The sequence below is a fragment of the Prunus persica genome, chromosome G1 (assembly GCF_000346465.2).
Source record: "Prunus persica cultivar Lovell chromosome G1, Prunus_persica_NCBIv2, whole genome shotgun sequence".
Taxonomy (NCBI): domain Eukaryota; kingdom Viridiplantae; phylum Streptophyta; class Magnoliopsida; order Rosales; family Rosaceae; genus Prunus; species Prunus persica.
Window position 1 is genome coordinate 8,746,788 of NC_034009.1, and position 12,974 is coordinate 8,759,761.

The 12,974-nt window shown below is 39.8% G+C and overlaps 2 protein-coding genes across 3 annotated transcripts; both read left to right on the forward strand.

The window, feature by feature from the left end:
- LOC18793091 (DEAD-box ATP-dependent RNA helicase 46) lies at nt 1–6,540 on the forward strand. The gene is made up of 8 exons (XM_007227006.2): nt 1–253; nt 767–1,916; nt 2,035–2,259; nt 2,458–2,526; nt 3,043–3,312; nt 3,413–3,763; nt 4,540–4,817; nt 4,975–6,540. Exons 2-8 carry the CDS (start codon nt 780–782, stop codon nt 6,032–6,034), a joined length of 3,390 nt encoding a protein of 1,129 aa, XP_007227068.1. The 5' UTR covers nt 1–253; nt 767–779; the 3' UTR covers nt 6,035–6,540.
- LOC18793410 lies at nt 8,398–12,764 on the forward strand. 2 transcript variants are annotated; one of them, XM_020570906.1, is made up of 8 exons: nt 8,398–8,619; nt 9,397–9,460; nt 9,576–9,717; nt 9,813–9,886; nt 9,984–10,439; nt 10,610–11,155; nt 11,299–11,511; nt 11,784–12,764. In XM_020570906.1, exons 2-8 carry the CDS (start codon nt 9,413–9,415, stop codon nt 12,357–12,359), a joined length of 2,055 nt encoding a protein of 684 aa, XP_020426495.1. In that variant the 5' UTR covers nt 8,398–8,619; nt 9,397–9,412; the 3' UTR covers nt 12,360–12,764. The 2 variants fall into 2 exon arrangements, with proteins under 2 accessions (XP_020426495.1, XP_020426497.1); XM_020570908.1 differs by lacking the exon at nt 8,398–8,619 and adding an exon at nt 8,634–8,794.

The following is a 12,974-nucleotide window of genomic DNA, read 5'->3' on the forward strand; positions in this document are numbered from 1 at the left end:
GCAGGCGATAGTTCCCCACCATAACCCTACAACGAAATTCCATGCCCTTTACCTCACAACTCATATTAGCTTTTTCCCGGAAAATTTTTCTTTTGTTTTTGGGGAATCTCTTCCTTTCTTAGTTTCTAGTCCCAGCCACAGAGGACAAGATGCAAAACGTTTAGGGTTTTACATTGCGTTTTCACATCGCTCTCGGATTGATTTATATACAGAGAAATTAAGTTTTTCGAAGTTATTCAACATCTTCGACGAGGTACGTGAACTTTTTAGGGTTTTCTGATTCGCAATTAACTGCTTTATTTTACTCCGTTTTCAATTATCGGTCTTTGAATTTTCACCTCGTTTGAGTATGCTCTGTCGTTGAACGTTTAGGATGATATTTTGTTATGTGAAAAATTATTCTGGGGTTTATTTTGGTTATGATGCTTGTTTGTTGGTTTCTGTGGAGTGAGAAACTGTTCTTAAAGTAATAACAAGAATTAAATCTCTGAACATGGTATATTTTGGGTCACTGAGACATACTTCCACTTAATTTATATTACCTTAGCTTAGTAATTTCAGAAGACTGAACAATTATTTTGCTCTTCGTTGGAGAGAGTGAACTGTGGGATAATCTAAGGTTGTTCCCAACCCCTGGGTGATTGGTTGTCTTAGTTTTTTTTTTTTTTCTTCTGATTAATTCGTGGAATTTGTGAAGTTATAGATTGTATGAGGTTTAGAGCTTGCAATGTCAATGTTCTGATGGAATGGTTTGATGTGATTGTAGATAAGTATTAGGCATGGCAACAGCAGAGCCAGCTGGTCCACGATACGCGCCAGATGATCCTACACTTCCAAATCCTTGGAAGGGTTTGATTGATGGTAGCACGGGTTTGTTATACTACTGGAACCCTGAAACCAACATTACCCAGTATGAAAAGCCAGCTTCTTTGCCTCCACCTTTGCCACCCGGCCCACCTCCTGCTACTACCACACCAAAGCTGGCTGCAACTCCCGTTCCTCATTCAATGCCACCAAATGGAGTGGTGTCTCAGGATGGCCCGCAGATAACACAAGCTCCACAACAGCAGGGAACGCAAGTGGGCCAATTTTCTCAACAGCATGGACATCTAATGACACAACAGATGAATCCCCTTGTGACATCATTTGCTCAACAGCAGGTGGCTCAAGCTGGACAACAACAGGGTTCACAATTGGGACAGGCCATGCAAAAGCATGGGCAAATGATGCAGCATCCAAGTCAGCAAATGCCCCAGGCACAAGTGCATCAAGGGCAGCAAACACCACAGAGTCAAGGTTCACAAATGGCTCAGGCACAAGTGCACCAATTTGCACATCAGCAACTGCATTATACGCCTTATCAGCAAAGCATTCCTCCCCAAGGACAGCAAAGTTCACAGCAGCAGACTCTGCATAGCGCACAAGGGCAACCACTGGCAAATCAACAAGAATATAAAGCGACATTCCACCAGAGGGAGGACGATGATTTTCAACAAAGAAATCAAGTTGGTTTTTCTCCATCCCGGTTTCAACCAGCAGGTGCCTCATCGGTGCAGAATCTTCCTACTGGGACCAATTCCATACAAATGCCACAGAGGGCTGTACATCTTGGTCAACCCCAACAATTTGGTGGCCCTTTGGGCAGCATGCAACATCCTTCGTCTTTTGGTCACCTGCAGCAACCAGGGACTGATTTGGTTCACCATCAACATGGCTCTAGGTTCCAAAGTCAAATGGACCCAGCAATGATACACAGTCAGCAGTCTAATGCACCTCCTGTTGGATTAAGAATGGGTCATGAAAATAATTTCCACGGTAGAGGAGGGAATGACTATTACTTTAATAGTAATAATGAAGGGCCAACAGGTCCTCAGCAGCCCAAGCTTGCAGCTATTCCGGTGGCAAGAAGTCAGCAGGTATCTTTGAATTAATATAACGTTCATGTTCTTTTCTGTTTCTATGTATGCCGATTATATTTAATTTCAATGTTTGAATTTTAACCGATGTCTAATGATGTCATGCCACTTCTTTCAGGAGATGAGTATGAGTGGTGGCCCATTTCAAAATGCTACACCTGGTCATGCCAGTGCATTGAATACCATGGCAGGTCATTCTGTGCATAACTTGTACAGTCATGCAACAGGTGGTCCACCATTCCCAAATAATTCTCTGGTGAAGTCTCCTTATGTCGGATCTACAAGTGTTACTAGTCTCACACCTGTTGAAGTTTATCGTCAGCAACATGAAGTTACTGCAACGGTGTGTGTTTCTGCTTCCTGGGTTGTTGTTTTTGTGAATGTGGGAATGTCCATTGAATTTATTTTGAGCAGCATGTAATATGTATTTGAGGAGATGTGTACAAAATTGTATTGGCAACAATGTTGATGCCCTTTTTGTTCTTTGATAAGAAATGGTGCTCCATTGTTGATGCTTTATGTTTGCATTTTAATTGCATAGGGTGACAATGTTCCTGCACCGTTCATGACATTTGAAGACACTGGTTTTCCTCCTGAGATATTGAGAGAGGTAATTTAATTGTGCCTAATTGTTTTTTCTCTTAATATAAAATAACCATTATGAGATCCATGCCATTCCATTTTTGTATTATTGTTTGTTTTCTACTTTTGAACTCATGAGTTCTCACTTGTCGCAGGTGCGATATCTGCTCCGGAGGAGGAGCATATGTCGTACGCTGCACTGCTATTGGCACACTTACACTTGCAACAACTATTCTGATTTTTGGAGGCTGCAAAATGAACTGTTGGAGCCTTTCTTGTGCATCTTCTAGAAGGGTGGTTGGCCCTTCATCCAAATCACACCTTATGTGACTGGGATTTCTTGCTTAATGGCTCCACCTCTTATGTCTTTATGCCCTCTTTTGTTGTCTCAAGTTGCTTCTGTAAGCAACCATATACCCGTGGGCCTTTTTGTCATCTTACTATTCTATTAATAAACATATTATGATGTTTGGTTGTAGTCTATCCTCTGCATTAAACATTCTTAACTTTTTGCTGATTACTTAGATCTATGTTCTTGTTTCAGATTTATGCTGCTGGGTTCGCATCTCCCACACCAATCCAGGCACAAACATGGCCAATTGCTCTTCAAAGTAGGGATATAGTGGCAATTGCAAAAACTGGTTCTGGAAAAACTTTGGGCTATTTGATGCCTGCCTTCATTCTTCTTAGACAATCCCGTAATAATTCTCAGAATGGCCCAACAGTCTTGGTTTTGGCCCCAACACGGGAGCTTGCAACACAAATACAAGATGAGGTTTTGAAATTTGGGCGAGCTTCAAGGGTATCCTGCACGGTGGGTGCTCAGTGGTTGACTTTATTAAACGATGATTTCATTTTTGTAGTCCATTTTGGTTTAAATTTTTTATTCACTATGATTGAATGTCATGATTCAGTGCTTGTATGGTGGAGCTCCAAAAGGCCCTCAGCTGAAAGAATTAGATCGTGGAGCAGATATAGTTGTCGCAACACCCGGTCGACTGAATGACATACTGGAAATGAAGAAAATTGATTTTGGGCAAGTTTCTCTACTTGTACTTGATGAGGCAGATCGAATGCTTGACATGGGTTTTGAACCTCAAATCCGTAAAATCGTGAACGAAATACCCCCACGCAGACAAACTCTTATGTACACTGCAACATGGCCCAAAGAAGTAAGAAAAATAGCAGGTGATCTTCTTGTTAATCCTGTCCAGGTGAATATTGGCAGTGTTGATGAGCTTGCAGCCAACAAGTCAATTACACAGGTAATTTTTTAATTATAATATTTTTTTTCTTATTGTCTTCACAAGTGCACTAAGGACGATGGAAGTATATGTAATTGAGGAGAATTTCCAATACCATGAACTGAAGTTAGTTATTTTTTATGAATTGAAACTTTTGGGAATCATATTTTTTATTTTTTTTTATTTTTTTATATTGTACATCTTTCAGAATAATGATAAAAGGTGAAAATTTAAAGCATGTGTCACAGTCCTCACTTCATCTGATATGGTCAATATTTGGAACATATGCCAAGTAGCAGCAAACTAGTTATACCCTTGTCAAGAATTTACTAGTACATGCATAGGTCATGGATGATAGGCTAGGACTGTTTAAATGTGGGTGTGATTATTCTTATCTCTAAGAGTCCCGTAGTGAAACATTGGAGAAGGGATGAAGTTGTTGAATAATTATGATTTATAGAAGTAAAGATGAATAATTAGTTAATTTGGTCTGTTAATGTATACTAATGATGACCATAGTACATACTAACGGAAATTGTCACACCAGGTACATTAATAGTTTCAGTGTTGATCTGAGTACTCACATTATGCAAAGTAGTCTGTCACACTTTATTCAAATGTTTAAGAATTTGCCACACGTCAATTCTGGCTGGGAAGCATTAGATTTCACAGAGGATAAATATTTTCATTTGATCTGTTTGATGGTTGATCTCCTTTTTATGTGCATTTGACACACTTCTTTTGAAAAGCACACATAGGATAGAATTTATTTATACCATTAACTTGTGAATCTGCAGTATGTTGAAGTTGTCCCACAAATGGAGAAGCAGAGGCGCCTGGAGCAGATCCTTAGATCCCAGGAACGGGGTTCTAAGGTTATTGTTTTTTGTTCCACAAAGAGGTTGTGCGATCAGCTTGCACGTAGTATTGGACGCAACTTTGGGGCTGCTGCAATTCATGGGGACAAGTCTCAAGGTGAGAGAGACTGGGTTTTAAATCAGTTCCGAAGTGGAAAGTCTCCAATATTGGTTGCCACTGATGTTGCTGCCCGTGGGCTTGACATCAAAGATATAAGGTTAGGTGTTTTTACTTTTTTCCTATTTAACATGTTCAATTTATTAATGAAAAAGACTCATTTGGACAAAGATCAAGATTGAGCTTAGAACTTAGTATCATCCGGGATCTCAGAATTGTTTCAGTGTACTTATCCGTTTGAGTTTCTCACGTTACAGGGTGGTGGTTAACTATGATTTCCCTTCTGGGGTTGAAGATTATGTTCACCGGATTGGAAGAACTGGGAGGGCTGGGGCAACTGGGTTGTCGTACACCTTTTTCTCTGAGCAAGATTGGAAATATGCAGCTGATTTGATAAAAGTTCTGGAGGGAGCTAACCAGCAAGTGCCCCCGGAGGTGCGAGATATTGCTCTGCGTGGTGGGCCTGGTTTTGGAAGGGATAGGAGTGCGATGAGCCGTTTTGATTCTGGTGGGCCTGGGAATGGAGGTGGAGGCCGTTGGGATTCTGGCGGCCGTGGTGGCATGAGGGATGGAGGTTTTGGTGGTCGTGGTGGCATGAGGGATGGGGGTTTTGGTGGTCGTGGTGGTGACATGAGGGATGGCAACTTTGGAGGCCGCAGTGGCCCTAGAGATGGTGCAGTTGGTGGCCGCGGTGGGGGAAGCGATTTCTTTTCTGGGCGTGGAAACAGGGGACGGGGATTTGGTGGTCCTGGTGGTGGTAATGTTGGTTGGGGTAGAAATGACCGTGGCCCACAAGATAGGTACAACAGTATGGATGGGCGTGGGCGAGGGGGACGTGGACGGGGACGATTTGATAATAGAATCGAGTTTCCTGATAGGAGCAGAGGCAGAAGCTATAGCCGTAGCCCTGAAAGAGTTCGAACATGGGATATTAGCCGAAGCAGAAGCAGAAGCCGAAGCCGCAGCAGGAGTCGTAGAAGCCGAAGCTGGACCAGGAGTCGTAGTCGTAGTCGGAGCTGGTCACGTGGCCGTAGTCGCAGCCACAGCCACAGCCGTAGCCGGAGTCGTAGTCGTAACCGTAGTCGAAGCCCCAGTTATGAGAGATATGAGAGGCCTCCACGTGTTTCGAAATTTGATGTCAAAGATCCTGTTCCTGAATCTGTGGCTCCACCTAAATCAGGGATGTCTCCTATGTCCCCAGGCACAGAAGTCAATGCATCCCCATACACGAAGCCTGTTGGGGAGCTGCCAGTGGCTGAGGAGACTGAGCTAATGCATAAACAGCAGCTGGAGGAGACCCTTGCCGACACTCAGTGACTTAAACCTTGAAAAAGTTGTGGCACATATTTCTTTTGCAAGTCCTTGTCTGGTGGATTAGATTGATGTGGGTTTTGGTTATCCCAGTCTGTGAAGCTGGCTTCCTAGTGTGAGATTATTTGCAGTAAGTTGGGGTTGGGGGGCTGCATGCTTTGGTTGAATTGGGTGACTATGATGGGATCAATCAGAGACATGCTCACCTGGTCTACTGTTCTACTGCTCTACTGCTTCCGGGGGTGGGTCGTCTTTTAGGACAATTTGGAGGGTAGTTCTGGACATTTGAATGTTTGGGTAGCGTTAGAAAAAAATGCCTATTATTATTTTGGTCATGCAACGGTTCAATTTGAGTACTGCGAGGACATAAACTCGGATTATTGGTGTCATCTGTGAGAAACTGGGGAAGAGCCTTCCCTGCATACTTACTTCCCTAGCTGCTTATTTTTTTATTACAATTTGTCACGAATTCTCCTTATTTATTCAAAGAAACACTTCGATGTTTACTACTCTCTCTCTCTCTCTCTCTCTCTCTCTCTCTCTCTCTCTCTATTACACCGATCGGATGTCGTTTATTTTTCTTGTTTCCCCTTCTTCATCTTCAGGACTTTGTAGGTGGATGTAATGTGATGTGGTTACACTACTAACTGTGAATGAGGTTGAACCATAAAGCTACACAATTCTAACTTTTTCACCATTTTAGAAGATGTAGAATCAGTTTGCTTTTTTGATCTAGTGGTATTTTCCTTCCACAATGTAAGAAGACGTATCAAGTTCAATTTCCGTTCCCCCGAAAACTAAACAAGGAATAAAGCTCTTCTCCTTTTAATATTTCAGCCTGATTAGACTAAACTTGTCATCATTTTGAGCATATAAGTGAGATTCCAATAGAATAAAGGACCCAATTTTATAGTTATAACTTTATGGTTACAACAAGTCAATAAGTTCTTGTCAATGGCCCAAAAAGACAAGAATATTTTGATAGTTTAATTGTGCATTAGAGGGTATTAGCCTGAAAAGAAGGTTTGATCAACGAGCATTTGGCTTATCCGCCGCAGAAACATAAGAATATTTTTATGCAAAAGATATCCCCGTGCACAGCTTGCAAGTAAGCATATAAATGGAAACGGAATTAAGATTTCCAAATTCCCAAGCGTTTCCAAGAATATCATTAAAGTCACAAAAGCAAAAATAGCCTCACTTTTATTTGCCATCACTTGGTCTGCAAGTCTAAATGTTACGCATACTATTGTTATTTTTCCCCCACAAGCATACAATTGTTTTTTGTTTTTTTTTTTTAATACAAAGATATTCTACTTTAATCTAATTTAAACTACATGAGGGGATTCGAACTCGATGCATAATGAAAAGTACATTCGTTCTAACCAACTTGGCTAAGTCCGTATCTGCATCATACAGTTGTTACATTAATTTAATTTTTCATTCAAGTCTTGTTCCATAAATTTATATTAATTGCACATTTAGATAAATAAATCTTGCTAAACACATAACACGTAAATTATATCACTGTCTTTATATCTTCATGCATCATAAACCCATATACCTACCGAGGGAAGCTTCTGGCCAGTTTCATATTCATAATCCACTGACATCATTTTCTATTTTAATTTCATTTGCCAACAATTTTTAAGTTGATTATTTCAAATCAAATTTCTCTTCTTATGTTTAAAAAAAAATCTAGTGTTTTCTATATGAACTTTTTTTCCCTTCCAATTGATGTGTGAGATTGAATTTATTTCGTTAACTTGAATTAAATCATGGAATGGAATGATAGGGAAATAGAAAATGGGGGATTGGATAAATTCTTTTCAATTTAGACAAGGAGGGAAAATTAATTAGTTTGGAAGTAACTTCAAAAAGTCGTCTTAGCGAAAATAAAATAAAATAAAATAAAAATAAAAATAAAATAGTCAATATTATCCCCTGTGGATAAAGAAAAACAAATAGATACCCTGCTCCTATAAAAGGATAAATATTTTTTTAAACCTATAAAAAATTAAATTAAATTGCTCGCCACTCAGCTTCCCATGGCTGTGTCGGCACATTAACTGCGTGACGGGCATGAGCTTAAGTAAATCTGATTGGACCGTAATACCACTCACAGAAACGATATCACTTCTCTCCTTAAGCGACGTCGTTTCGATTTTTCAACGGAACAGACAAATTCTCCACTTTCCCGCTACGCATTTTTCCCGTGGCGGTTTCGAGTTTTCCCATGCCGCTCAGGGGTAATCTCGGCAATTAACAAAACCCACGGAATTGCAAAATTTCCACGCAAAACGCATCGTATCATGGGAATCACCTTTCGCGTCTCTTTGCTTTTTCTATAAACACACATTCACACACCAAAACCGCTTTCTTTTCCAAGCCTTTGTCTTTCTCTCTCTCTCTCTGTCTTTTCTTCTCCCTTATGGTTAGGGTTTCTCAAGCGCGTCTGCTTCGCCTATAAATATTTATATAAAACAAAAAAATAATGTTGCAGAAAACCCCTCCTACTCTCTGCAAATTTTCCGATTCCTCCCTCTTAGAACTTTCTAGGTCAACCATGGATTGATTCAGCTTATTTCTTGGTAATAACTCTCACTCAACAAGCTTTTCTCTTCTTTTTTGGTTTATGCCCTATTATAGAATTCAGGCACTGCAAGCTTTTTCAAGCTCGAGTAAAGTCTCCTTGTAGTTTCGGTCCTCTCTTATCTCTTTTGGTGTGTTTCTAGCTTCTTTGTGCGAATTTCTGAGTATTAGAAGGTAGCCTGGGAGTTGAAATAGGAATTTTTGTTCCTTAATATTATTAATTCTATTTAACTTTTCGGATTTGGAGGTCGAATTTTGATTCATGGCTAGGTTTTGTGTTTGTTTTTGGTATTTGACTCGCTGGGTTTCAATCAGATCTATGGTATTGCTAGGGATATGTCAATTTCAATCTAATTTTTGAGCAGCTCAAATTCAAACTTCGGTTACTCTACAAGGAAAAAAGAAGAAATAATATGAATTTGGTTAAGAAGTGTGTATTTTGCTGCTTTTGTTATCTCATTGATTGTTATGAAGACGCCATTTTTTCCATTCTATTTTTTGGGTCCTCTTTAATTGATCTAAAGAGTGTTTGGGTCGTTCCCGGCACTCTTAATAATAGCACCAAATTTTCTCTACCGAAAACTGAACCCTTTATTATTGTGTAGTAGATAAAGTTTACTTGTTTGAGAATGTTTCTGGATTTTACTTTGCTGCCTTCATCTTAGATCTCATTTTGTTTATCACACTGAATACAACACTCGGGCATTTTCTCCTAGTCCATTTCTTTCAACTCGACTCTTTTGAATGCTGACATTCTGTATCATTGTATTGTATAGGGGTGGCGGTACTGGAATGGAAATGTATAATGTTCCCGAACATGCGAATGATGAGGTTTATATGGTAAGTTCTTGGTAGTCGCTTGAAGATTTTGCTTTATCAGTAATCTTTTCTTGAATGATAAGTGAAATTTGTAAGCTCTTTCTGGGTTATTGAGCGTTTGTATCTTCACTTTTAGATTCAAGGCATGGAACAAAACCTGCATTTTACAACTCCCTTTGAACAAGTTGAAGCTATGTACAATGAAGGAGCCCCTGAGTATGTTGTTGATCAGGGCTTGTATTATCCGGCTGCCACCAACTATGGGTATTACTGTACAGGTAAATATAGTGCCCTTCTGTTGTGATAGATTAATATGATGGCTCATTTGTCTCATGTGTCTCATTTGTACATTATGTTGAATTAATATGGTCAGGATTTGAATCACCCGGTGAATGGGAGGACCACCGAAGGATTTTTGGCGTAGATGGTCCGGATATCCAGTACACGGTAAGTGATCTCTCTCTGTCGCACACTTTTTTTTTTTTTTTGGTTTCTTAAGTGGCATTATCTGTGTTAATTCTCAAAATTCATCTCTATTTTTCAGGGTGCACAAAATGAAAGTTTGCCTTTTGTATATTATACACCTAGCTATGGATATGCACAGTCTCCATACAACCCATACAATCCTTACATACCTGGTGCTATGATAGGCGTTGATGGCCAACAGTATTGCACCATCCCCCCTTATCAAAACTCTGTCTCTTCACCTGCTTATATCCCTCATGTTGTTCAACCTGATGTCGTTCCCAATAGTTCACCTGACTCATTGTTTGATAATGGAACATCAATTAATAGACCTGATGGAAGAGGGGTCAAATATAACTTAAATTCAGCTTCTGGAGGCTTCCCTAACACCCCCAAGTCCTCTGCAAATCAGATGAGTCCCTTGACAAAGGTATCAGAAGGTTCAAGAGGTAATGGACCGAGCAAGCATGCTGTTACACATGGCAGTGTTGTGTCTGGTCGTTTTTCAACCCCAGCCTCATCACATGTTCATCAGGTATTACTCTCTGTCAAGGTTTATGTGTTTTAATGTAGGAAGCCTCTTGTACTTAAAAAGTTTCTAATAGGATCATCTCTGATCTTAAGGCCATGATAGTTGGTTTTTCAGAGGACCTTTTAAACAGACTGTTGTGTTCATAGTTCTGATGTTGACTTGTGTGTTCGCAGGTTAGAAGTGCATCCGGCTCAATTTCGCCTGTGGATAACCTTCCAAATGGGAAAGTTTTGCCTAATCATAATCAATTGAAGGTCGAAATCCCTGTTGGTAATGGCTTGTCAAACTTCGGATCTATTGCTCAAGGACGGGGTGCCGTGGGTAAGCTTCGGCCAAAGTTTAATGTTGGCAGGGCCTTGAATGATGTACATGGTGGCCTAGAGGCTTTGGGTGAGCAGAATTGTGGTCCTAGAATCAATAGGTTAAAAAATCAAATAGCTGTTAAAGCCTACACGACTAAGGCAGGAGATTGTAATGCTCAAGGGAACATCATTATTCGTACTGATCAGTATAACAAGGATGAACTGCCTGTTGACTATGTGGATGCAAAATTTTTTGTAATAAAATCATACAGTGAGGATGATGTTCACAAGAGCATCAAATACAATGTTTGGTCATCCACACCCCATGGCAACAAGAAACTCAATAGTGCTTATGAAGATGCCCTAAGAATAGCTGCTGGAAAACCTAGAGGCTGTCCTATATTCCTTTTCTTTTCTGTGAGTTCTATACCTGTTGGTTATTATTTTTTCGACAACATATATGATTTAACAGCCTTTTCAATTACCTCATCAGTAAACCATCTGTAGCAGGGCCTTGGTGATTCATTGGGTTATGCTAATATTGAATTGTCTATGCACAGGTTAATGCAAGTGGTCAATTCTGTGGCGTCGCAGAGATGGGTGGCCCGGTTGACTTCAACAAGGATATGGACTTTTGGCAGCAAGATAAATGGAGTGGGAGCTTCCCTGTTAAGTGGCACATCATTAAAGATGTGCCAAACACCAGTTTCAGGCACATCGTATTAGAGAACAATGAAAACAAGCCGGTGACTAATAGCAGGGATACACAAGAGGTATATTTAGATTTATTTTCCTGTATTGCCTTGAGTTGCCAACTAGCATAGAGTTAGAAGTCATGCCATGCACCATGGTTACGGAGAAACGTGACTTGGAGAACAGGAACCCAGACTGCCAGGCAAGGCAGAATGGTTAAATGGTTGTGTGCAGGCACATAGCTTATAATTGCAATAAGTGTCCAGCATGTGGTGAATATGTGGGTTCCTCTGCACCATATAAATAGGGGATTTCTTAGGTTGGTTGTTAATTATGTATTTTTACTGTGCAGATCATGTATAAGAAAGGCTTGGAGATGTTGAAAATATTCAAGAATCACACATTGAAGACATCTTTACTTGATGACTTTATGTACTATGAAGAGCGTCAGAAATTCATGCAGGAAGAGAGAAGCAGGTTACTTGTAAGAAGTTTTGAAAGTCCATTTCTAGTAACGGGTTTGGGTCCCCCCCGCAAGCTAAACTCTGTGGGTGATGATGCAAACAACTCGAAAAAGACTCTTGTCCCTTCTTCTGCGCAGGTTTCCTCTAACTTTGGTGTTACAAACACAAGTATTACAAATGGAAATGCTGAGAAAAAGGCACCTGAAGCAAAAGATGATGCTGTATCTACCTTAAAAATTGGTTCACTCACTATTAATCGAAAGCAGGTGGACTCAAAATCTTCAGCTGCTGCTGCTACTAACGCCAAAAGCTTTGATGTTGTTACCGTAGGCTCAATGCCTGTTAGAGTTAATGGATTTGCTGAATCCTTGGGTAATTTAACAGTTGGAACTATCCCTCTTGATCCTAGAGCATTACAACTAGAGGATGGTTCTCTTATCAAAAAGGGGGATCAACAGAAATGATTCAGAAGTAAATCTCAGTTTTCTTTTGTTGGTGCTATTTTGTGTCTTTGGCGGGTCCATCGAATACTGGGTTTATGATACTCAGTCATGGTTATAGGCTTTGATAAAAATGGAATACTCACTCCGATCTGATATTGTCTCTTTTGTTTTTCACCCCCATTATTTAGTTCTTTTGCTCCAGTTGTTTCAGGTCCGTACCTTAGTTATATCCTGGGCTTTTTTTTTTTGGAGGGGTTTGTTGCTCAAGTCAATTGGAAATACAGTTTGATATTCAAGAATGAAAGATACAAAGAAATTTCTGTTATTAGCAACTAACATATCTGTAAGGGCTTGTTTGGTACGTCGGATTGTACTGATTAATTTCCATCGGATAGTATTAATTTGTTCCGGAGAGTACTGACTATTTATCGATAATATTATAAGGCGTTTGGTGCTGTTTCGGATAAATAATCTGACTAAGTTATACTGTGTTTGGTGATGTTTCGGATAACATCAGATCAGACTATTTATAAATAATAATAAATAAATAAATCTTTGATAATTTTAATGGAAATTGAGATTCAAATGACACAAATTTTTTTTGGGTAAGATTCATATGACAAGATTTGTTTTTCA